This window comes from Erpetoichthys calabaricus, chromosome 1 (assembly GCF_900747795.2).
Source record: "Erpetoichthys calabaricus chromosome 1, fErpCal1.3, whole genome shotgun sequence".
NCBI classification, from domain to species: Eukaryota; Metazoa; Chordata; class Cladistia; order Polypteriformes; family Polypteridae; genus Erpetoichthys; species Erpetoichthys calabaricus.
In genome coordinates this window covers 260,366,290-260,393,359 of record NC_041394.2, presented here as the reverse complement: position 1 = coordinate 260,393,359, position 27,070 = coordinate 260,366,290, and the positions used below count along the sequence as shown (strand labels likewise).

At 36.5% G+C, this 27,070-nt stretch overlaps 2 protein-coding genes across 2 annotated transcripts in view; both read right to left on the bottom strand.

Annotated features, from left to right (window-relative positions):
* The window catches only part of cav2 (caveolin 2), a 516,729-nt gene that overhangs the window by 356,899 nt on the left and 132,760 nt on the right, over positions 1-27,070 (bottom strand). The window lies entirely within an intron of this gene.
* met (MET proto-oncogene, receptor tyrosine kinase) overlaps positions 1-27,070 on the bottom strand; it is a 206,386-nt gene that overhangs the window by 164,275 nt on the left and 15,041 nt on the right. Inside the window, exon 2 of the mRNA XM_028814530.2 lies at positions 25,139-26,343. Coding sequence (XP_028670363.2) covers positions 25,139-26,335 — 1,197 coding nt within the window. The 5' untranslated portion in view covers positions 26,336-26,343. The remainder of the gene's footprint in view (positions 1-25,138; positions 26,344-27,070) is intronic.

Below are 27,070 nucleotides of genomic sequence, written 5' to 3'. Positions count from 1 at the left end.
ACTATTGTATTATATTTTTGTAATTGCAATGCACCTCTGGTGGTATTTCATAATAAAAAGATGCTACACAATTTTTTTTTACTAATATACAAAACAGAGTTAACATTTAACCATCTCATAGTTTATATACATTTACAACAAGTTTATTACTGGTCAGCTAAATAACTTGCTCACTGTCACACGGTGATTCAGAAAAACAACATATTGGTTGATGTATAGCATGCTCTCCAACATGAATTTGTTCAAAATGAACTGGGCTGATGTACAAATCTTTGAAGCACTGAAGAGCTAAGTCGAAGTAATGTAACCAGATGAAGCTAACTGTACAGCAATCACAGGCAATGGGGCCCCCAACTAAAACAGGGGAGACATCAAGAGGATTAAGACAGCAGCTAATAAAGACATTGTTTCAATTCAATGTATTATTCATTTAGATGGATTGACATCAAAAGGAATTCCACCCAATATTGTGAGGCTGTTGAAAGGAGTTGTGAACTTAATTAAGAGTGGCTTTTCAAGGCCTAAAAAATGAAAGTGGAGTATATGCATTTACTGTTCAGTCCTAATGTCGTTATGTCAAGGCTGGGTTACTGGTAAAGCACATAGACTGTGAATGAAATGTGTGCTTTCCTTGTGGGAAACTGTTCCCTCCAGCCACTTCATTTTGTGATGAAAACTATCTTTTAATCCTGACTTCCCTTGCAAACACCTTTTTGATTTATGCTGAACATAAAAGACCCAGGAAAGCGTGATATTTTCCAGGAACAAGCAGGTGCTTTTCAAAATGGTGTGACTCAAAAGTGCTTGCTAATACAAGATCCCCACAGTGGCAGCTCTTATTGAAGAAAACAATGCTGCAAAGGAAACTGTTAAATCACTTAAGTCTGCCTGACCAATTTCACAATTTTTGTTACTTCTCACAGGAAGGCATTAGACAGCAGTTCTGTGATGCTCATTTCCACATGCCATGCTACCATATCAAAAAATGTGTATGTACACTATAACCTGATCTGCAGCTATGTTAAGAAGACTGCTACACATTTGCTGCTTTACATGAGACGTGCAAAATGGAGGATTGTAATGGTCAAAAAGAAAAAAATAGCACTGACACACTGAAAAAAAATATCCAATATCCAACATAAAAATTATAAAGATAGATAGATAGATAGATAGATACTTTATTAATCCATAAAAACTCCTCATATGGAAAATGGAGATGAGACAAAGGCATACTGACTCACAAAATCCCATGTTTGTACATACATTCAAAGTAGGAGTGGGTAACATATCAGTTGATCTGGTGCACTGGATAAAATTATTCTTCTGGCATGAATTTCATAAAAAATGTATGTTAAAAATAGATAGGTAATTTGTGAACACATTTAAATATAAAATACAAAACATACATTCAAAATGAAATGGAAAACATGCTATTTTGACAGTGTATTCCTGTCTTAAAGGTAATATCTATGTGTATGGCCTGTTAACAATAAGGCTACCCATTTCACAGCACTTCTCAAAGTGCTGTATGATTCAGCCTAATTGGAGAGTCAATGTGTACTCGTCTTGTGCTGTGTTTGCTTGGTCAGAGGTTGTGGTGGCGGTGGCGGTGTGAGTGCATGACAGAGTGAGCAAATGAGTGAATGAGAGAGAAAAAAACTGTTCATTTATCACCTTGTGAGAGGTGAATACCTGCTATCAAATTTGTTTGAGAAGCAGAAACTTAAGAAGCTATTCAACTGATAAGAGGTACGACATTGTGAATAATTAATCTGGGCTACTTTAGCTATTTGTTAAAAATATGTTTTGGTCATAAAACTAATACAAATACATTATATTCATAATCTGCCATACTGTCGGAAATTTTTAACTATACTGTGAGATGGATTTTTGGCTATATTGCCCACTACTAATTCAAAGTAGCTCTTTGTTTTTCTCCAGGTAGCAGTTATTCCGGTTTTTGATTTCAAGTACTTATTGATAACAAGCTCCCAGAAGCTAAATGAGGATGTGAACATGGTGTTGAGATTTGCCCCAAGAACAAATGCTGAAAATTTTGGGAAACTGTCAAAAATCTCAGCCAGTAAAGAAACTTTTAATTCTTTAACTTATTAATTAATCAAAGAATAACAGAACAAGATGCAGAGGACAGAAACGTATGGAAGAAGATGATACGCTGTGGCAACCCCTGACGGGAGCAGCCGAAAGAAGAAGAAGATTAATTAATCAAAGAGTCGAAAAAAGAAAAAAAAAAATGAAAAAAGGAAACAAAAAAATTAAGCATTTAAAGTCAAACAAAGTATTCTCAGTACCCTGTTCCTGGTTGCAAGAGGTGCTCAAGAAAAAAAAAGGTTAAATAATAAGTAGTCTCAGAAGACAGAATTGTGATCTGCCTTACCCAATGCTTCACACTGGGCTAAAAACTAGATAGTTTTTGAATTTTCTGAATACTTCTACAAAGAATTATGGTGAAAAATAAATAAATACATTTGAAAATAAGTTTTTCTTGTCTTCCCCAAAAATAAAGAGATTAACTAATCATAATGGGTTTACAGGTTCCAGAGATACTTTGAGCACAAGCAACCTGCTGGAGAAGGTGATATTGTTAGGCATTTTAAAATGTGCTTTTTAAGTGTTAGTTTGGCTACTCCAGCTGCTTAATGCAAATTATCGATTGTCTCCCCCATTCTCTCTCCTATAGTTTTCTCAAGAGTAGCTTTAAGGCACTTCAAATACATGACAGAAAACCTTTTTCATGCTTATTCAAGAAAAAAAACTAAACTAAACATGCAAAATACTTTCAATTTAACCTGCTCTTTTGTTTGTATATAGGCATAATGACAAAAACATTATAAGTGCTATGTTCTTTTTAATAACCCTCCATCAAATGTATGTCTATGTGTGTATGCAAATGTATGAATATATAGCATTTACACACATGCAAATACACACATATACCATATATACTCCAAAAGGGTAATAAATAATACACAAATATAAACAAAAATATATGTATAATTTTGTTTTTGCAGTTGACACACAAATTAAAAAAAAGATAAGAAAGCTGTAAAAAACCAAAACATGCAGGCAGATAACATCAGTAACTTCATTACACTGTAACATCGTAAACCGATTTGCTTATGTATTTAAATTTGCTTGCAGACTCAAGTCCCCAATAGCGAATAGGCAAATTTAAATACAATAAGTACTTTGCAGTTAAGAGAACATACAAAATGGTGATTTTTTTTCTTTGATGTAACAACGAGGTTATTGCAGCGTTTGAGAGAATAGTTCTTACTGCTACCATAATTTCAGGATTCCCGAGTAATAATGATTAATTGGCTCGCAAAACCTTCAGGAAGGACCATAAATATCAAGAGCAGCTGCATGGTTGTCATAATATCTCAAAGAATGATGAATAGTGAAGGCAGTGGAATGCTACTCTTTCTATTACAGTGTGTCAGGTGCACTGTACATGACTACATCTTACAAAAAATATTTACTCTCGTGCTCTAACAATTTCTTGCATAGATATAGCATGAGAAGAATCAAAATATGGTGGATGTCAAATGGGTATAATGAAAAAGGACTGTAGTGCATGAAAGTTCAGGGATCCAGCCCTGTTAGCATGACACAAAGCTGCTGCCCCTATATGGTACGATTCACACCATAATTGGACACAAGTTGCATCAGCGCTCATTTTTGCTTGCTGAAAATAACTAAGGTAGCATTACAGCATGCTTAATCAGAAGGAAAATGATATATTGGAAATATAGCATTAGAGCACTTAAAATTAAGGCAAGGTACAGTTCACTAATTTATTCATAACATGCTCACATGACAAATATTAATTTGGTGCAAAACCACTAGAGAAGTAAAAAATGGAAAACAATTTAGGGTCATATTTTTATTAAGGCAGGATGAGTAGTAATATTAAAAGACTGAAGGAGTTGAACCTGTTTAGTTTAAGAAAGATTAAGAGGTGAAATAATAGAAGAGCTTAAAATAAATAAGTGGAACTGATGTCAGCAAACACTGTTAAAATGTTGAAATAAGTTCTTCAGTGTCAACAACAAAGAAAGGTGGAAGCTGATTACAAGTAAATTTTGCATAAATGTTAGAAAGTGTCGCTTCTCACAGAGAACTACAGATACAGTACATGGAATTCCATCCATCCACTATTTTCAGTACAGAGTAATATGGAATTGAAAGTTATCTTAATGTTAATGGCTACTGAATGATGCTAATACCAACATCTTTGAAATAATCAAGTAGACTTTTGTCCCTGGAGAGAACCTGCACAGCCAGTGACCTAACTAGGAACTAGGTGTACTAAAAGAGTGAGTTCAGAGTAGAATGCTTATAAATTGATTTAAAGATAAGGTCAAAACCTATTTCCCATATTATTTCAACAGTGTCTGCAAAGTTTGTTTCACTTATTTTCTGGCCATACATTCAAAAAGCACTGTGACTTAGGAATAGAAACCACAAACTCCCTGATCATAAGTCACATTGCTTCCCTCAGGAAATTTTTTAAAATCAACGGGCCTCATTGATAATGCCATTGTATCAGAAGTACTATTTAACTAACTAAGTACTTTTCTGTATACAATATTTGTATTGTTTTACCAGGGCTAATATTATTAGTTTGCACAAACCCCTGATCCCTTTTCTGCATGCATGCCCCTAACTCAAAAATCCATGAAATCGTTTCTGCATGGGTGGAAAGTCTTGCAGTGGTTTTGGTAACACATCCACCTTAATAAAAGGAGAAGTGCCTGTGTGACTGCCTGTGTTTCTGTCTGGTTGCTATGTCTCTATCATTCCAAAAAGTGGCACATCATAAACATTTGAAGTAATAAAATGCATGGCACATGTCACTCCAACAGATGGTGCATCACAAACAATAACACTGCTTTAACGAATCCCATACAAAATGAGATACCACAGAAACATATGCATTACATGGTGCACTGCAAACGTTAATGCTGAGGCGTGTGTTGACCACTTAGACTTCAACCCGTCTTAGATGGGCAGCACAGCTAATTTCTCAGAACAGGGTTTTAGATAAAAAATAATCCTGGGAAAAGTGTCTTTTGTAAACACAACATGTCAAAGTTGAGACAAAAAGAACACACTCTAACATAAAGATAATTAGGATAAAGACGTGCTATAAGGTAAATGCAACCACACCACTGGCAAGAAGTTGGGCTTTATAGTGTAGTTGCTAAACGCCTCTACTTCAAGCTTCACCGAGCTCTTGTTCATTTCACTTCACTTCTGCAGACAGCCTCCATTTGCATAACTATCCATCCATCCATTTTCCAACCCGCTAAATCCGAACACAGGGTCACAGGGGTCTGCTGGAGCCATTCCCAGCCAACACAGGGCACAAGGCAGGAACCAATCCCGGGCAGGGTGCCAACCCACCGCAGATTTGCATAATTACGCGTCCACTATTTCTTTTTATGATCGTGGAGATACAGGGGAAGAGGTGCATTAGAATGTCACATTTCCTAGAGCATTATTAATGACAAATATCAGCAAATGTGTTGACTGATTTTTTTCAACAACTTCATAAAATTTCAACAAAATCTGTCAAGGCATTTTTGAGATTTTGGGGTATTTATTTTTTCGATTGTGTTTTACCCCTAAGTATTGATATATAAAAATATCCTTTTTTAGTGTATACCTAGTGTTCTAGATGTACCATCCTGTCAAATTTCAGTTTTTTAGCTAAACCGTTTTTGTTGATGAATGTGTGAGTCAGTCAACTTTGCATTATACTGTACTGCATATACTGCATACATTGTGAGATGTTAGCCCCAAGAATATGGGGACACCGAAGTCCCTTTGACACCTGCAGTATAAATTTAGATATAACAATTCAAACAGAACTAACCTATACACAATGAAAACATTTTTTATTAAAAAAAGTTTTACCTGAATATATTGTTATTGATCTTGGCTTTTCACTGATTAATTATACATGATAAGCTCTTATAAACTACACTTGTCTATTTCTGACATGCCAACTGACTACTATTGCTAACACTGATGTAGTGCAGCACTGTTTATTCAATGCTTCACTCAAAATCAGTAGTCCAGTGACTAGGGAATGATACATTACATGATCCATGAATCCCCAAACATGGTCTTTCTCATCCCAGTTGTAATCCTGTTTGCTCTGTAAAGTGTGTGGTATCAGTGCATGCTGCCAGTTGGGCGCAAGACAGGAACGAGCCATGGACTGGGCACCAGACCATTGCAGGATAAACACCGATACTGGATAATTTAGTGTCACCAGTTAACTTAACATGAAAGTGTGTTTATATGTGGGGAGAAAAACAATAACATCACAAATTAAGCAAAGGAAGAACATGTAAACTCCCCACAGACAGAAAAAAAATGAAATTTGAATTTCAAGCTCAGAACATGTGATGCCACTTGGGTATATTGCTTCATAAAAAATATTCTGGCAGCATGAACCAGTTGAAATTAACATTCACTATACAGTACAACACTACCAGATGCTAGGCCTACTTTGCCTAAGTACCAGGACTTCCTTATAATGTATCCAAATGACTATGTTTGTTAAACATTTTAAGTAGCATGTCATCAATCAAAGTGTAATAGCACATGACAAATATACCTATTGTTTGAAAGTTTTCCTAGAAATGTCATTCAGGGAATATCCAGTTCTAGTGGCATTCATTTGTTTTGTTTATATAACATCTGATAGAATGTTTTAAATCAATTTTTATACTTCTTTGCCTGGTTTCATCTCTGCAATTAACAACATTATATTCCTGTGAGTATTCAAACCATTAAACACTGAACAGATTTGTAATTTGCTGCATATTGCTTCAATATGAAAAGAAACACTTTGTTTAATTATTCACTTAGTACTCCCAATATCAAGAAGAATTTGCCTTTTACACAAATGATCAAATACATGATGATACACACTCTGTTTAAGAATGATCTTGGGATTTCTGTCAGTTATTTTCCTAGATTTCTCAGGAGACGCAGCCAGAAAAGAGCTAAATTAAGAGCAACATTAACTAAATCAAAATGTCTCTATTTAAGGACATGATGAAGATTATGTTACATATCCTAATCCCAGCACATGCAGCACCAGAAAATATTATACTAGTACAATGACAGCAGGGAGCACTTGAGGGATTTAAGACATGGAGATTACAGAACGAATATCTAAAATCGAACAGACCAGTTATTGTTTTCTGAGGAGTGTGCAGGTCTTGTACAGTATGCCAGTATAGGAGCTACACATTTAATGTCAGGTTGATTTGTTATATATCCTGCTGGAACCCTGAGGCAGACCTCAGTATTTGTAAATTGCTACTGTATCCTGGAAATGTTCATCTAATAATGGTGATTAGCAAATTAGTTCACATAATGTAGCAGATTGCATTATGCACCTCAACAAGAAAAACAATCAGTTTCAAAAAGTTACTCAATCAATAGCATTTAACATGGAACTCCAATTTAATTGAAAGCAAACAGGCAGCTCTGTATTGGTCAGGTATAAGTGAGCGTGTGTTTGCAGGTCATCTAGGGCGCATTCCTGCCTTCTGTGCTACTGACAAAGGCTCTTGTCTCTGCAACCCTGAACTACGTACAGTATATTAATGGATGGATGGATGAATAGGTGGTTTCCTTATTTTTGAACTGCAATCTAGATTGGAAACCATGATAGCCTTTGTGGTCCCTGAATCCATACTGTATCTGACAAATGCCAAATGTTTTTATATCATATAAAACAGGTTGAAGTCTAAGTAATTAGCAAAGTCCTCCAGGAATTCAGCATTCATGCTTGCAGTCCAAGTGGGAAATTGCATACTGCAGGAGAACAGATTCACATGACAAATAATACAATCAATTAGTACATGAATAAATAAATAAATCTATATTGTGCTGAAATTTCAAAGTGAATTTAAGTAGTATCAGCATTTAGTTTGGAACATCGCAAGGAGGCACTGAATTGCTTGATAGTACCATGCAGGAAAGACCGCTCAGAGGTGCTTCTTAGCACACCATGGTGGAATGAGCCTATGGCTAAAACTGCTTCAAGTGAGCATCTCCTGGAAGGGATACAGTAATAAAATGCAATTCATTTGTCATTCTAAGAGATGGTGCATCACAAACATTAGCACTGCTTTTACAAATCCCAAACCAAATGGCATATAATACAGACATAGCAACTGGACAGAGATACATGCACATAGACACTTGTCCTTTTATTAAGGTGGATTTGTTATAACATGCCTTCCATAGCTGAATACTCTGAAGTGTTGATTTGCTACACATTTCCCTTATCTGCTATTAGAGTAAGGAGTTTTGACGTTATTGTACATTTTTTTTCAAGTAACTAATTTCTTTTCTTCATTGATACTGTTACCTAAACGTGTCTGCAAGAATGAGATCCAAAAAAATTCAAAATCTAAAGAGGGGGTAAATGACAAATAGTGGTAGAACTATTAAGACTGTCACAATGGAACCTGAGACCAACCTGAGCCCAAAGAAGCAGAGAAAACAGAATGATGGAAATGCCTCTGAGACGAGACTCTTTTGAACAATAAAGAAATGTGACAAACCTAATTCCATTATTCTGCATTCCAAGAGTGGAGAGTCACTACGAAGCAGGCGCCTGCCTACCTCCCCCAATGGTACTGTAACACCGGATTGTTATCCGATCTTTTCTCTTGACCCATACAGGTGTCTATGTATTCTAATTATTTTTTTTTTCCAAGTTTTCTACAACTTTTATATTCAGAAAAATAAAAACGGCATCTAGGATAATATAGTAAAATGGAAGAACATGATGTTGGTACATAGACAGACAGACAGACAGACATATAGATAGATAGATAGATAGATAGATAGATAGATAGATAGATAGATAGATAGATAGATAGATAGATAGCCATTAAAACAAGGCTTGTGTACAATTTCTAACATGAACAATAACGTCAAAATTCTCACTTGTTTCATGACCGCAAACTACAGAGCATTACACTGAAACAGCTATTCAGTTAAAACTTAACTCAGTTTAGAAAAAACAACAACAAAAAAAAAAACTACAGTGGCAAGAGGTCACTTGTCACACTGAACAGTTGTTATCTTTGCATTTTCTACCTTGAACTTACAACTGTCCTGTTAGCTCACTGCCTTTGCTCCTCCAAAGGCTTACACAAGAGACCAGCTTTTTTGTTGCATGTTTTACTGTTTTGAATAGCACAATGGTGTCATGGTTAAGGTTACTGTCTCACAGATATAGTGGGCTCCTGGTCATTGTCTGCTTGGAGTCTGCACATTCTTTCAGTGTCTGAGTCAGTTTTCTTTTGGGTACTCTATAAGTCAAGATGTGTAGGGATAGGGTAACTGCTATCTACTGTATAAATTAATCCTATGGACTGACGCCCTGTTCAGGGTTGTTTCCTGCCTTGGGCCCAATGGTAGTACAGGCTTCAGTTCCACACATCCCTAAATTGGACTGAGTAGGTTTGAAGAAAAAGATATGTAATTTATTATTTTTTTTTACAACCACAAAATAGTGCATGTGTGGCAATAATGTTTAAGGGCACCACCCAGGTCAAATATAAGTTTGTTCTCCGCAAAACAGGAACAGACAGACTAAGGGCATGTTCTAATACCAAACAGGGGATGTTGTGTTAAATGTGGTGCCCAAAAAAAGGGGCACAAGAACAGAAAAGACAAAGAATATGGAGTCTGGGGAGGAAACATGCAATGTTCTCCCCTAACACTAGTGGGTGCATGACCCAAGAGATTGCCAGGCTGCCTGATTACCTACTTCGGTTGGCTATAGACCTGGTCAAAAGCAAACTCAGCGAGGAATGGTAGAAAGCCAATGTGCTCCTACAAAATCACCCCTGACTCAGTGAGTGGGACCTTGGTTCTTCTTTAAAGGAATATGTGGCAAGCTGTTGTGGTGACTTAGCCATTTACGACATACAAAGGACTCAAGGGAGCATGGGTAACAGGAACTACTAGAAGTAGTTTCAGCTTTCTGTTCCTATAACCAAAGAATGGCATCTTGAACCACTGAAGTTACACTGTGAGAAAGTTTAAGCTGCCTCCGCTAGACAGATAATTACCTTTAGGACTGAGCCAAGGCTCACTTCCAACAAGAAGAGAGACAAAGACAAGAGACAGACGACAGACAGAAAACTTGTGTGTGGTACTTAGTGAGTTGAAGCACTTCACCTGAGAGACAAGGATACCTCATATAAGAAACCACACAGGGGCATCCTCTCCTGCTATACTAACATAGCCTGTATGCCAGGTCAGACGAAGCTTAAACTGACTAAAAGAACCTAAATTCTAATGTTATTTTCCTGATCATGTCTTCCTTTTGAAATGGTGTAGAGTAAAAAGATAATATATCTTAAGAAAGGCTTTGGGATTAGGCTTGAGCATGCACTAAGAACAGCCCTCAAAGATGAAAGAAGAAAGTTACCTATGACCACAGAAAATGGCTCTGGTACTTTGGAGAGGTAGGGGCAGCACGGTGGCGAGGTGGTAGCGCTGCTGCCTCGCAGTAAGGAGACCTGGGTTCGTTTCCCGGGTCCTCCCTGTGTAGAGTTTGCATGTTCTTCCCACAGTCCAATGACATGCAGGTTAGGTGCATTGGTGATCCGAAATTGTGTGTGTGTGTGACTTGTGGTTTGCTGGCACCTTGCCAGGGGTTTGTTCCTGCCTTGCGCCCTGTGTTGGCTGGGATTGGGTCCAGCAGACCCTCGTGACCCTGTGTTAGGATATAGCGAGTTGGAAAATGCCTGACTGACTTTGGAGAGGTAATCAAGAAATTGACAAGTAGCCAAATGACCCAGTCAGGAAATAAGGCAACAATTGGCAGTGACAAGCCCTGAAGTGTATCTGGTTTTGTTATGCTGTTCTCTTATCTTTAATCCTTTACATTATATTTATCCCTTCCTTGACATCTATGGCTTTCCTTGCATTTTCCTTAATGTTCTGCAACAATCTACAGAAATAGTACTTTTTAATGCACACTCTTGGGTCCTTTTACTATTAAAACACAACTATCTGGCAAGTTATTCAAGCAGATGAACTACTAACTATACAGCATTAGGCTTAATAAATGAGATTCAGCGTTCCCCATATGGCTTTGTGGACAGGTGCATACTAGGACAAGGAAGCCTGGAGTGGAGATTTCACCATTTGTGCTCTTGGAAAGTCAGCAAAATTCAGAACATGAATGCTCTCAACAGTCTGAAACATGAGCAGCAATGCCAGAGAAAATGCATTTCTCAGGGCTATGCTCTGCTAACGCTCTTTTGACTTGGCTCTGGCACCTTCTTCAGTGCTCCCATATTAATATTCTCCTCTATAATGGACAAAAAACGTTTTTGTAAAACTAAAATGCTGATATTATGAAAACTTGCTGATTACTACAAAGCATTTTAGTTTATATGTTGTTTGTACACGCCTGCCCTCTGAATATCTACTGCTCTTTTCAATGTTACTACTCATATTACTATTTGCACTTATCCAATTACTAGGTTTTCTTTTGCACCACATGGCACTTCTTTGTTCTCTGCATGAAAAGATGTATTATACCCCTTGGTACAAGATATAATACTAGTTGGATTCAGCAATAAAAATCAAGGTGTTGTAGAAAGGTGCCTTGTGGTACACCTTTCACAGTATGGCAGCAACATTAAAAAGCCAGCTTTTCTCTGACTAATCTAGATCAAAGTCATACACACAGAGATATAAGAAAGAATACTAATACCTTTCCTAACCATGGAAAGTTCCTAATTGAGTACTGCATCTAACATACTCCCTTACGTTTCTTCTTCCATTCAGCTTCTTTCTTCATTTCAGTTTTTCAGAAAAAAGCCCCACTTCTCATCTGTCTCTAAGCCTGGTTCTTAACTACCATTGGCATTCATTTCATCTCCTTTGGTGTTATATAGTAACACATTATATATATATATATATACACTCCCTCAAATGCACTGTACCTTTGACTATGTAGTAGTAGTAAATTCTTATCTGGATGTCCAGCCAACAAGCATCATGTCACCACTCTCTCTCAAGCTCACTCCTATGACAAACAATAATGCATGATAACACACAAGGTTATATACTATACACTATATCTTTCTGAAATATATTAGCTTTAAAAGAAAAGGTACATCCTTTTGCCATTTTTAAAATGACCAATGGAAAGAGAGGGATGAGATCTTTTCTGCAATTAAGAAATTGTTGTTCCTTTGATACAAGCATTTTAATTGATCGCTTTTTAAAGAGGTTATGTCATCTAGAGAGTCAGCCATACACCAATATTTGAATGAAACCAGTCCAGTTTTATCAGGTATCTGGGTACTAAGTCCTGGTTTCATACTGTAATTTTTAAATGTATTTAAAAGCAGTTAAGCTTCTAATTATGCTGCATTTTTGGACATTTTACAGAAACTTCAACTTGACATCAGTTTAAAAATATGCACAAATGATGTGCATTTCAATGCTGTCAGTAGACTGAAGTGATGTAATGAATCATATAATTCAATCAAACTAAAAAATGGGAATCCAATTTTCTGACGTTGAAAAAGTCAAAATACCACTAAAGTGATTACATTATGTGTTACATGCACCAAACTCAGCATAGATGATAAGCAAATTATCACAGAGCAGCTTGCAAAGCTTACCTTTATTTGAAGATGAGAACATTTGTCTAGTTTAGTATTAACATATACAACCTGAATAAAATTAAAGCAGGATAAAAAGAGCTTTCAGTGGCACTGGGTTAGGATAAATCATCATTGACACTCATGTGCCTGGGAGGAATTAGAATGGAAAATTAAAAATATTTAAATCAGTTAAGAATAATCAGAAGAACCTCAAGACTGTTAGCTGTCTACGAGGAGCAGGTCATCCTTCACTTCTGTTTGAAACATTGGACAAGGAATATTTCCAGTCAAAACTGACAGTAAGACAGTTAAAAAGGAAGTTTACTTGAAGTTATTTCTGCATGGGAAAGGCTCAACATCAGTTAGTGAAGCTATTTTCTACCTAAATAACGCTTTTTAATTAATAATTGCACAATACAATTTCCATGTATTTTTTTGTTAGACTAGGTCTACATATAGTATTAATAACACTGAAAGCAGGATACAATTTCCAAAAATTTGCATATCCTCAAATGCAAAACTTTTGTGGAGGTCTTTCTTCTACCACAGCACTATATAGTATATAAACATATAGATATGTATTGTGAAGAAATAAGGGACACAAGGAACAGATTAAGGGTTGGCGGAATTCCCCATATAATGTTCGTGGCTCCAAGTAATCAATGACGACTGATACTACCATAAAAAGATGCGTAAACGTACAAGAGACAACCAAAAACAATCTTCAGGGGGTTTTTATGAGGTAGTGGCAGGAAGTACATAATGGAGGAAATGGGCGACATGTAGAAGTGGCAATGGAGATGACGTCATCTTCAGGAAATGAGGTCATTAATGTGGGACCGGAGGTGAAGTCAGTGGTGTAGGACGGAAGCATCACCAGTTGCGTGCTATCCTGGAAGTGAGGTCTTCCTCGTGGTGCTGGTGGACTTCCGAAAGAACTGGTTATTAGTCCTCTGTTTTTCTGGTAAGAAGGGGAGAAAAGAAATAGTACTTTGTGGCCTATCCCCATCTTTCATTCTGTAGTGCTCCGTCAGGCCCGTTGGCTATCCCCTAATCGTGCGTGCATGACAGTACTTGTGTCTCAGTAAACAGACATTATGCCCTATCTATATAAAGGTACACGTGGATGTGTTTGAGAATTATATATATATTATATATATATATATATATATATATATATATATATATATATATATATATATATATATATATATATATATATATATATATATATATATATATATATATATATATATATATATTCAGTATATATATATATATATATATATATATATATATACAGTATATATATATATATATATATATATATATATATATATATATATATATATATATATATACAGTATATATATAGTGACCTGAAGAGGGTGCTTAGCTCCCCCAAACACAACAAACAGAGACAAGACACAAGTTCAGCAGCATATGCTTGTTAATTTTTTTTCCGTGGGAAACGTTTCCCAAATCATTTCTTACTAATGCAGCACAGTTACATGCACCAAGCACTTTGTATTTTCTTCATTTCTCTCTTTCTCTCTTCTTCTTCTGCGTCCACTTCTCCTTAAGCAAGTGTTGTCACTCTCCTCCTGACTCAGGCTCTTAAAGCAGTGGTGGTGGGCTCCTTTTATGCTGCACCTGGGAGCACATCTGGTGGCCCCATTGATCTGGAAACGAGACACCTGTATAATTGAAGGGCTGGGGGAGAGAGTGTCTTCAGGGCTTTATCTCCCCCGGGAGGATAGTGGGCCACCCCCCTGAGTTGTTACAGCACCATAAATGCCCACAGGGTGTGTTGGGAGCTGGAGTTTGCTACAATGTCACTGTCAATGTCAATTTATTTATATAGCACATTTAAAACAACATAGGAATGCTGTGGCCAAAGTGCTTTACAATAATAGAAGAAAAGAAAAACATACAATTAACATAAATAACATAAATAGAAATAAAATAAATGAACATAAATAAAATAAATAATAAATAGAAGTAAAGTTACATAATCACAATGAGGAAACCATCAGCATTACTGAAGGTCACGGAAAGAAAGTGAATAGAAATGAGTCTTTAATCTTGTTTTGAACAGTTCAATTGTAGACAACTCCTTTATGTAATGAGGTAAAGAGTTCCACAGGCGAGGAGCAGCAGCTGCAAAAGTCCTGTCCCCCTTAGTTTTATACTTGGTACGAGGGACAACAAGAGACAACTGACCAGAAGATCTAAGCACTCTAGATGGCTGGTATAAAGCACACAATTCAGATAAATAGGCAGCAACCCTATTGGGTTCCGAGGGTGCTGCCAGGGGGTGCTGCAAAGCCTCCACTGCCCTACTATGTTGGGCCTCCAAACATCTGAAAGTGCTGCCAGAAGAAGATCAACGGACACCTGGAGTACTTTTGGCTATCCTATAAAAGAAGCCAGCTGCTACTGCTCTGGGGGCCAGAGTCAGGAGGTGGTGGACAAAGCTTGCTGTACAGTAATTCTTTCTTTTCATGCGTTCTTAACCCACTTTATTTATTTTGGAGCTACTAGAAACCAGATCTTAATCAAGCAATGTCTTTTAAACAGTGTCAAGCTTGATTAGTATGCCAGTTCTTGGCATAGCACACTTGTGCAAACATACTAAATTATATAAGGCTAATTTAGAATCTCTAATTAATCTAACGTGCAAATGTTTTGGACTCACAAGTGAGCAGAACATACAAACTCTATTCAAAAATGGATTAAGCTGGGACTCAGATCCTGTTTTTAGGGGTTGCATGCTAGGGTAGAAATCCACCTTAAAAAAAGGATAAGTGTCTGTGTGTGTGTGTCTGTCCGGTTTCTATGTCTCTCTTATACGCTATTTAATGCAGGATTTGTAAAAGTAGTGCTAATGTTTGTTGTGCTCCATCTGTTGGAATGAAAAATGCAAAGCTTTTTATTACTGCATGCATTACAAAATACATTCAAATAGATGGTGCACTCAGAATACGCTGAAGTCTATGTTGACTACTTAGAATTCAAACCAACTTAGATGGGTAGCACAACTACAATGCCATGCAATGTTTTAAGTACAGTATTATGATTTGAATTTGCAATATATTGCAATATACAGTATTATTGTCTTTTTTACGTAACTGAAGTAAAAGCTGAAATTATTTTCCAATATGAAAAAGTTAGATCAAACAGTTCTACAGTGAGAACGTTCAAGTCAATTCATCTTAAACGTTTTTTAATTATGGAAATGGATTTCAAGCATTTCAACACATTCATGCAACACAAACATGCATTGTTATAGCCTCCAACCTTACCACTTGTGAGATCAGTCCTTATGTTTGTAGTAATCATCAGAACCAGAAGCTTCAAATGCTTATTTGTTCAAGAAAATTGTGTGAGTGTGAGTTTATAATGCAAGGAGCTGCACAAAAATAGTTACATACTTTGCCACTTGAGGTACACAAAATTTTTTTTAAACTTTCATTAATACATCAAGTTGTGTCACTACAAAATGAAAAACACGCTGAACAATATTCTGTTGTTTCCGCTGCATTAAATTCTCATAAGCCCCCATTTGCACTATAAGCATAAAAAGTCCTATAATTAGAAGTGTGTGCTTCTCTACTCTTTTGCTGACTACATCCATTTGTACATGTAAAGAATGTGAAATTCATCACTGTGTGACATATAACTCAGTCTTTGTAATGAAATGCTTTGGGCACTGAATGCCTAAGACAGCAAGAGACTGCAAACAATGAATTGTACCAGGGAATGCAAAATGTAGTATAGGGGAAATGATAAAGTAAATTGGGCTTCTTCACCTAAGTAATCTGCTCAAAAGTATGCTTTTTCAGTACCACCTAACACCAGGATACTGAGTGGGTGGAGTTTGAGGACACATCATGTGACTGGTAATGGCCATAGCTATCACAAGTCACAGAGCTGCAGCCATGCGAAAATATCAGAAAATGCCAGCAATCATGGTGAAAAATATTCCAAAATAGCTCCATGATTTTGCCAACGTTTTAATATTAAAAAACAACAATAATAAATACAGCAACATATTTAAAAAAAAATGTGATTATGTTCAAAAGAATCCATAACATGAATTCATTATAAAGTTAAGGTGTTCTGGTTATCTAGACATAAAACAGTAACGCCAGCTGGTTCCTCTAATTGAAAGGAAGGATGGAGACAAACGGCAAAGGATTTGTTTTCCATTGTAACGAGGGATATCCATTTTATTGATGACAACATAACAGAAGCTCTCTGAACAAAAAATATGAACAGGCCATTGCTGAAATATGAACATGAGATATTGATCTGAAAAACCTGTTTATGTATACAACATGACACTGACTGGAAGTATCTGAAATGTTCAATTTAGTTTTGAATATTCAAACCATCATGTACTTTTGAATACACATGGAACTCAAATATGATGGCACCTAGTTTGTAGTGTGCTGGTTACTTTTTTAATAGGTCGATGCTTACAAACCATACAATTTCATATCAGGCTCTTTCATGCTTCTGATGTTGTGAAAACCGAAATGAGTCCAGATGCTTGACTTTAATATAGATGAAGCATTTTGTCTGAGTCTCTGCAGCCATATTAATATTAGTGTTTTCTATCGATTGCCATACACAAATGAAGACAAAACATTCACAGACTATTTCTGTTCTCACAAAAGATAAAGTATTCACTCTGCCATTTAAGTTATTTTAAAAACAATGCAAGTACCAAAAGGGCTAAAAAATGCAAAACATGCTTGCTCTTCTACTATTTATAAAATATTAAAATGAAAAATATTATAATACTATACAGCATCATTTCCCTCAGCTCCACTAACTACAATACCTTCCGACTATCCACAGTAACATCTTTTCTAACAAAGATCTGTGACAAAGTTGATGTATTGATCAATGATGAAATCAACTTTCTAAATTTTGATTTAGAAACCTCTAATGAAAAGACACAATGTCTTTGATATGAAAAATAAATACATTTCTAGCAAAACTGAGTAATGACTGTACAGACATTGCTTTTTCCAACAAAAAAGAAACAAGTGACTAACATTTTGACTAATAATGTGGTGGACATGAAAATAGGTTCTGGAAATATACAAATCAAAATGAAAACAAAAAACAATATGCAAAAAACAGACTTTTGTGACTGAAGAAACACATAGAAAACATGTACTGGTAAACAAAGGGTTATGTGTTTTCTAGGATATGCTGAAAATAAGCATATTACAAATGTAAACAAAAAGAAAATACAAAATAAATAACTTGCATGGGTGATTAAAATGTAATAATAAGAATTCAACAGGAAATTTAAAAAGTAACAAAGTATAAACCAACAGGAATGCAGGAAATTGCATCTTCACATCAAAAAAGTATTGGAACAGCGAAGAGTGACACTGAAAAAAAGAAATGTAATGGAGCTGAAAACAAACAGAAAAACACTCATTTATAAGTCTATTCAAAATGCTTCAAAGATATATAAGGGGAAAGACAGGAGACAACCAGGAAAAAGAAAATGAACTAAGTAAGTATTTCTCCCTAGTTATTTTCAAAAGAAGAAAGAAACTAAATGGCATGGGATTAATGTGTAAACTACACATAAATACAATGCCCATTAATAGGGAGGACACTGTTAAACTTCAACAGCCAACTAGCGGACTAGGCAAAATAAAGCAGATGTAGTATTTTGTCTTTAAAAATGGTTTTGATAATTCCACACAGATTACATGATTAACACAGAAACTGTTACCAATACTGCTTATTTATGAAACAGAATTTTGAGTGTCAAGGAATATAGTAGTGGTAAAGAGAGAGTGCAACGCGTGTGGTAAAGTAACCAATTAAGTCTTTCAGAGGCACTTGTCACTGCGGGAAGTGTAATTATGAATGTGATATTAAGTAGTCTTGATTGGTGAATCGAGAACTTCCAGTTTGTCAGCAAATAAGAGCAGACCCCAACCAATATTTCACATTTCCCAATGTAAAACATGACTTTCCCTGTACAAAATCACAACCATTTTACTAGAAAATGTTTGAAAAAACACTCTGATATACAAAAAATGGAATATTCTTGTAATTGGTGACTTACATTGTACTTTTGCAACCAGAAGTGGTACAAATCATCAAAAACATTTGGAGATAACATCAAAAATTGCATGAATTGTAAAAAAAATGAGGTGAAAGCAAAATAAATTGGAGTTCTCTGCGCAAGACCGGTCACTTTATAAAGTTTTGCAGAGAAAGGCAATTAACTGCATCCCTGTGCTAAAGAATACGTTCTACTCTGCTGAAACTTATTCAGTCTTCAACAGATAGGGCATTGTAGGGACTTAAACCAAGCCTTTAAAATTCTCAACTGCATTCATGAAGTCAATTCAGCTAGATTCATCAAGTGATAAGGACAAATGTATAAACACTGCAGAAGTGCAGTCAACATGAAAGCATGTATCACTTCTTTACAAAGAAGGTTCACCATAAAATCAACAGTATGCAGCCATGCCTGTTAAAGAGTAAGCTCAAGGATATGAGTGAATGAGTGTATGGTGGCCTGACAGGCAGACCGCAGATTGTGAGGCTCAAGTACTGTGTCTCTTATATATATTTATGTATTGAGCTTCTGCAAAATTCCTCCCTTTGGACACAAGAAGTGCTATCTATCTATCTATCTATCTATCTATCTATCTATCTATCTATCTATCTATCTATCTATCTATCTATCTATCTATCTATCTATCTATCTATCTATCTATCTATCTATCTATCTATCTATCTATCTATCTATCTATCTATCTATCTATCTATCTATCTATCTATCTATCTATCTATCTATCTATCATAAGCTAACACAGAATACCATCCTCTCGTGTTCAATAGTTCCCGCAGAAACTTAACTCTAGTTGACGGAAACCACATAGTTAACTGACTGTTTAAGAGCTCTCTGGTCTTGCCCAAATGCAATTTTTTTTTCACGGTTTAATATTTGATTGGGTGAGTTAATATGACACTTTTTAAGTGAACCAACTTGGGGTTGCAATCTTCCAATACACATTTGTAATTCTTCACAGGAGCTGAAGTTTACCTGGACTCATTCTCATCAACACACAATGCACAGTTTGCTGGCATGTTTTGTGAAAAGGGCTTATTTAATTTTTCCAATGGATCTGTTAGCCTTTACAAATGGAAAGTATTGGACTGGTAGAGAAATTCCACTTATTATCAATTGAAATGAAAGCTGTAAACTGCAATGCTGTAAAGACTAGTAAGTAATCACCCACTTTCACCCCCCCCTGCCCCCCCAAATATTTGAAAGGCTTAGCACTTACATTATCCTAAAGTCATTTGCTATTTTAGTGCTGACTACTGTGAAAGATGACAAGTGATGGAGTGGCTTCCAGGGTCAGGAAGGGCACAGGCAGGCTATGAACCACCAAGGTACTTACTCCATTTTTGTGCACTGGTAACAAAACCAAGAGGAACGAAAACAATCAGACTAATAATGCCATTCACCTGACACTTGCACTTTCAGTACACTAAATGTTAATGACATGCAATGAACCGGGAAGATTTTCACTTGGCAGCCTTGAGTGCCATTTTGTGATAAAGCATGTTCTGTTAATCTATGCTTTGTGATTCTGCAATATTTAACATCGAAACTGATAACATGCATTATTTTTTACATAATTTATAAATAGGATATACACCCTAAGGGCAAAGAAATTATTATTTCCTTTTCATTGGAATTTTAGGCAACTGATTAAACTCAATGGAAGCTTATTTTTTGGTGTAGGGTGTCTACCTATAAAGTCAAATTGTTTTGTTCTCAGGACACAGATGTCATACTCTAAACTAGAAACTATTTCTATGCTGAGATTATACATATTCATGATTGTCATGCTTAGTAAAAGATGCTATTTAAATTGTTCTGATTAACTTAAAAACTACATAAAAAATAAAATAAATAATAAATTAAAAAAATACACTTTAAAGTTCCAGTCAAACAGACTTGCCCGTTCTCTCTTGATTTCTAAGGGTAAGTTTTAAGGGACACTATATGCAGGATGCATTTGTTTTCCTACATATAGGAAAAACTATACTTATAAAAATATTGAATTAATGACTGAATTACAGAATAATGAATTAATTGAAATACATGTCCTTTTCAGGACTGCAAGTGTTTTCCCTAATTATACGATGGCAGACAGCTCTCAATAATTTGTTGTACAGTACTGTAGACGGATGTGTGTGGATTCAGCAATTTAGTATATTTTCATTGGGTGCTGCAAAACCCACGCAACTGAATAGTGGTGTCATAGTTACTGTTCACTTATTCCATGAGTTGCACACTGATATAATCATGAACCGAGTTACAAGTCACATAAGATTTATTAAAATAATATCCTATAACCTAATATAATGTCAGTATAATGCAAATATTTTATCCATGCAATTAATTAAGTTTCATGTACATATGAAATAGGTGTCTCTGTTATCAAACAGGTAAACAACATTTTTTTTTCTTTTCCTATGGGTTCCCCTTTAAGCCTAGGAAACGGACACAATATGTTTCTGTCCCGTAAGAGTTTCAACATGGAGCAAGTGTGTCTCTGCTCCACAATCCATTCACAGACACTGAAAGTTCCACCAGACAGCAGTATTTCAAGTGCTAAGCAGATGGTTATACTGGAATAGTTGCTGTAACTACATTATTAACTGCTTGATTAGGTTATTTAAATATGCATGATTTTCAATAATCTACATTATTTTAGAACCACCACTTCTCCTGCCTGCCTGTGCCAACTGTTGCCCATCTACACTTCACCTTTCAAAAAGGACATAACCTACTAATTCTTGTTACATCATGCACACCATTGCATTACTAGAACTGAGGATACTACATTAACAGTATATAAACAGAAGGAAAGAGTGCTTTCTACTAATCACAAAACATGACATAAGTATAATTGGCTTCTTGCAGTGATCGTACACATGCTAAATTAGATTAAACAGCAGCACACGAATGAAGGTCAAGCACTGAGGCAGTAGATCTAACTACAGGACTAAAAAAATGGTCAATTCAATTTTTTTATAGTGTCTTTATCAGTTGAAGGGCTCAGATCACTGTACTGGTTTACTTATTTAATTTTATATAAACTTGCTTACATATACAACATCAGCAATATAAGATTCCATGCCAACATACACTTACACCAAACATAGACTAAGTTTTTCAAATGTAAAGGCTCAAACTGGTTCATTACATAGATAGATAGATAGATAGATAGATAGATAGATAGATAGATAGATAGATAGATAGATAGATAGATAGATAGATAGATAGATAGATAGATAGATAGATAGATAGATGCCAAGGGCGGACTGGGTTCCTGAAAGGGATGGATGGACCTGTGCCTGGATGGAATGCCCTTGGTTAGAGTGCCCATGCACATACCTGTGTGTGGTATAGCAGCGTACGTGGCTAAGAAAAAGACGGTTCTTTTAATAAATAATTAATTAATTGGCCGGCTCACCCTCCGTGGGTGTGCAAGCTCACACAGCTGTGGAGAATTGGTGGAGTAATTGGGGCTAAACACACCTGCACATGAGGGTGCGATCTGTCTCAATCGCTTCATTGGCTTCCTGCGGTGTGTGACTGAGATGCTGAACCCACTGAGGTATACAAGAAAGGGCCAGCATGAGAAAACAGAATCAAATAGAGGACCAGTTGAAAAGGAAAAGAAAAGGAGTATAATGGAAGGAGAGGGACAAAGCTGGAGATGGATGGAGCTGGTGCATGTGGATGAGCAAGAGAAGGCAGTGTGTAAGTTCACGAGGGACCACGTGGCTGATGCTTAGGGTCTGATGGTCACTCCAGCTGAGTGACCTGGAAGCTGGAGTGACATAAGCGCTGCTTAGTTGGAACAATTCACCAGAGAGAGACAGCATGGCTCAGTGAGGCGTCCTGTGGAGGAGCTATGGTCCACAGGGATGTGAGCCAAGCATAGAAGGTTGCAGGGGTCCGATATGTTGTCTCCTCAGCTGCAAGGACCCACTTAGGGTTAAGCTGAGGAGATGGCTGTTTTTCAGGTGATGCACTGAGGACTGAGGTTTTTCTTAAGGACAGTTTTTTGCCATGCTTTAACCTTGTTTTAATTGATTATTAATATGGATTTTAACCTTCACATGGACACTGTTCTTTTTATGGATTATTTGTTTATTAAGGATTTGCACTGCACTCTTGAACACAGTTTTGATTTTTGACTTGTTTTAAATAAAAGCACTTTTGCACTTTCACTCTTTACCCCTTGTTCTGTGTTGTGTCCTCATCTGCAGGCTCATCCGATTATGTTATGTTATCCGATTAGGTTCAACAGGCTCCCAAAACAGATGTGGGAGCATGGTGCCGACCCACACCTTCACAATGTGAGGTATCCTGGGTGTCGTAGTCCCATTGGATAGCCCTGCATGGCACCATGGGTGCCAGTAAAGGGAACTGTGGGGGCTTTTGTTTGACCTGGAAGTGCTTGCAATGTTATGACACCTGAAATATTTGCAGGTCCGGTATAAAGGGAGCTGCTTTACTTCAATCAGGGAGTCTCAGTCGGTAAGAAGACATGCCAGGAGGAGTGAAGGAAGGAGTGAAGAAAGGGAAATAAATGAAAAGAAAGAATTGTATTTCATTGTATTAGAAAGAAGAGACCTATTGAAGGTGGTTGTTTAATAAAAATAACTTCATTTGAAGCTAGGACTGTAGTGGTGTAGTTGTGTCTGGGGTTTTTGGGCTGAGTGGCACCTCCAACAGGCCACAATAGATAGATAACACTTGATTTGTCCCAAGGGAGCAAATTAGCTTTTTACAGAGGTTCCATAAATAAATAATTACATAAATATTGTAATTAACAAAGACACAAAAGAATTACTAAAAATAAAGAAAACTTCTGAGTTGGCTAAAGATAGAAAAGAACAGTCACCACTACAGTGAGGCAATATAAAGCAGCATTTCTTGAAACATTCCTGCTGAATAATTTGTTGGCTGTAAGCACTCAGTGTTAGTGTGTCAGTGAGATGACGTGCAGAACTTCCTCTTGACTCTGATCCTGGATTTGATAATAAAGGTAATTGTCAACCTGGCAAGAATAAACAGTATGCCAAGGAAATGACATGATCACATTTGATCAGTTATACAGCATACAACATACTTCTCAAATTTCTCCATAAAGTGAAACACTACTTGACATTTTTTTTGACAGAATTGTATTCTTGCATAAGCAAGTTTTCACAGATCAACTGCAATTACTGAAAGAAACAGAACATGTTGAAATATCTTAATCTCACTTCAAACTCTAAAGCCATGGACAATCCAGTTAAATGACTGACAATGTGTACTGCAGACAGTTTTGAAAAGCTGCATAACCATGGGAAAAAAAAAACAAACTGTCAATAGTTTTGGCCCTGACCTTGACCTGATATTACATCTTTTTCAATACACTGTACATCATTTTTTCTTATATGATAAAATATATCTCACTGCTTCTGTATACTAACCATGTGTAACACAATGAACACTGCAAAATTATCACCACTCCGACCTGTCAGTGCAAAATCAATACACATTACAAATAACATATTCACTTTTTAACGTGTGCAGTCACTTAATGCACTAACTTGTAGCATCATGGACCCTGTCTTTAAATATTTAACATGCAGTTAACATGACTATGCGCATACTGAGCTGATATCCACAGCCAGTCACCATGGGGTGAATGACATCGGACATATCAGAATAACTTAGATAAAAGAGGTAGCCTCCTGATTACAGCTGAGTACAAAATCTGGGCCTGTAAAGCTGGGAGCAAAAGTTGGATAGGTTGTTTTTAGAGTTGGCACTACTGCTGCTCTTATCTCAGTGTATCCGGAGCACTTCTGTGGAGCATACAGCTATGACTTTATACTTTAGTACGCGAGAAACTATTGACAGATGGTGTGCTGCCCTTTCTAGAGTTTATAACAATGCATTACTTAAATATGCTGTTTCAAAGTTAGATCAGGTTTTGCCCTGTGGGGTGCAAGGTCCAATGCTTAAAACAGGCTGCATTTTGACAGGTCCTCACCATTATATTGTTCCTTTCCATTATTAGCCCCTACTGGCTGTAAAAATGAAGAAACATGCAATTGCAAACAGGTGATTCATTTTACATATGGGACCATAAAGTCTCCATTCAGATTTGCGATCATGACACACATACTGTAGATGGCAGAACATCAGCAAGCTGATTAGGATTGGTTGATTTTGACGATTAAAATAAAAATAAAAAATAAACTCGCCATTGGTACAACTCTAGTATTTTCCACCTTTAATAGCCAAGTGCTCACTTTCACACTGGTAGAACAAATCTGCAGTTTTTGTAAGTCAGAAGATATCATCTTACCGTGTTATAACAGGATTTCTTGTCTGATCCATTAAAATGGTAAGGCAGCTTTGTATAACACTTGTGAATCATGTCATTGATAAAGTTGTTGACTGCTTTAATTGGTAAAGCACAGACAGCTGACTTGTTTGATGGTACAAAAGAACCTGGCTTGCTCTGAGCAAAGACACCAAAGAGGACATCCTGATCAACAGAAATGCCTAATTCGGCTGCAAGAGCTGCCCCAGGTTTACTGACATGAGCTGCCTGCAAAATATTAAACATTTCAGTTTTTGTGGACCGTTTTCTTCGTTTCTCTGTTAAGATACACACCAGAGGCATTTCCACATAGCTTCGCAGTTCAGGATCTGATGAGCAAATTCTGACAATCCTGGTTTGATACAGTGGAGAATCATAAGACTCTTTTTGAACTGTTAAGAAGTAAACGTAGGAGTCGCTTTGGAACGTGTAAATGTATTTAATTGGGTAAGAGTTCCTTAGCTCGGGTATTATATCCATGTACGACTGGTCAGAGAAAAAACGGAAGCCATCTTGCGTTTCCTTCATTTGTCTTACAGAAATAGAGTGTTGTAAATCATGAGAATATGAAGGAGCAATCGTACTTCCAACAAAAAACTGGACAAGCCCATTACTTTCAACACTCAACACTTTTGTTCCGGAAGGACTTGCAATACAGTCTGGGCAACCACAGCATTCTTCATCTATCCTTGGGGAGTACATACATTTGGTTTCATTTCCCAGGTCTTCGGGACTATCTGATTCCAGGACATGACGCTGACATACACCACCATTAACAGAACCACAGCTGAAGATTTCATCATCATAATAGGTTTCAACAATCAGAGCTACATTAACATTATCTTTGCAAGAGTGCAGAGAACTGTTGGCATTTGGTTTACATTGTTCACAAGGTGAGCAGTCTGAACACTCCAATACAGGCCCTGTCTTGTACTCAGACAGAAGTTCGAGATCTTCTTTTAGCGTATAAATTTTATTTACAGCTGCTACATAAATGTGACCTTTGAAAAACACAATGTTCTGGATGGGTGTGTCAGCAACAAAACTTGGCAGCTTGTACTTCACAGTCAAGTTCATCTCTGATAGTTTCACAGCTTTTTCACAGTCTTGCATGCTTTTCTGAACCATACCCCATAATGCCATCCAGAAAAGGGTAATCTTTATTAAATGCCAAATCATTTTTCTTTCTAAAAAGGGAAAAAGAGTGAAACAAATTAGGACCCACAATTGCAGGAAATTATTACTGCTTTAATGTACACATTAAATATAAAATAATTTGAGCAGACAACAGTAAACTTGAGAAAGTAAATGAGGCTGGGTATTCTATGACTTGTACACCTATGCTTGACCACTTTTCAACAAAGCACATGTCAAAGTGGATAAACTAATTTTAAAACACTCTAAAGATTAGACAGCAAATTGCTTTAATCATAAAAACTGCATCATAAAATTTTTTGGTGGTTCATAATCAGTAGTGAAAGTGATGGGTTACTTAAATAGAAAAGTAAATCAAAATATCTAGCCCCTTGAAGGTAAAAATCCAGGTCTGGTTAATGTCTGGGTGGCTTTTGGGTGTTCTCCATGTGTATCTATGGGGTGTGCTTCAGATACTAATGTTACTTACAGAGACTGGGAACTCTAAACCAGCTTGTTATGGGAGAGTTTGGATATGTGAACAAGTCCTGTGATCAGCTGGTTTGTGCCTTGCTCCCAATGTTGACTGCATAGGCTTAGGCCCAAAATGCCCTTGAATTGATATTAAAGTTCACTCAGTTTTTAAGTGGGCAATGTGATGAAAACCATCATTAACTTAGAGAAAAGAAAGCAATTCATTGTAATTGTGCCTATTGTACACTGCATGCCTTCATCAGAAAGGCCTGTCACAGTATCTGGAAACTCTTAAAAACAAAATTA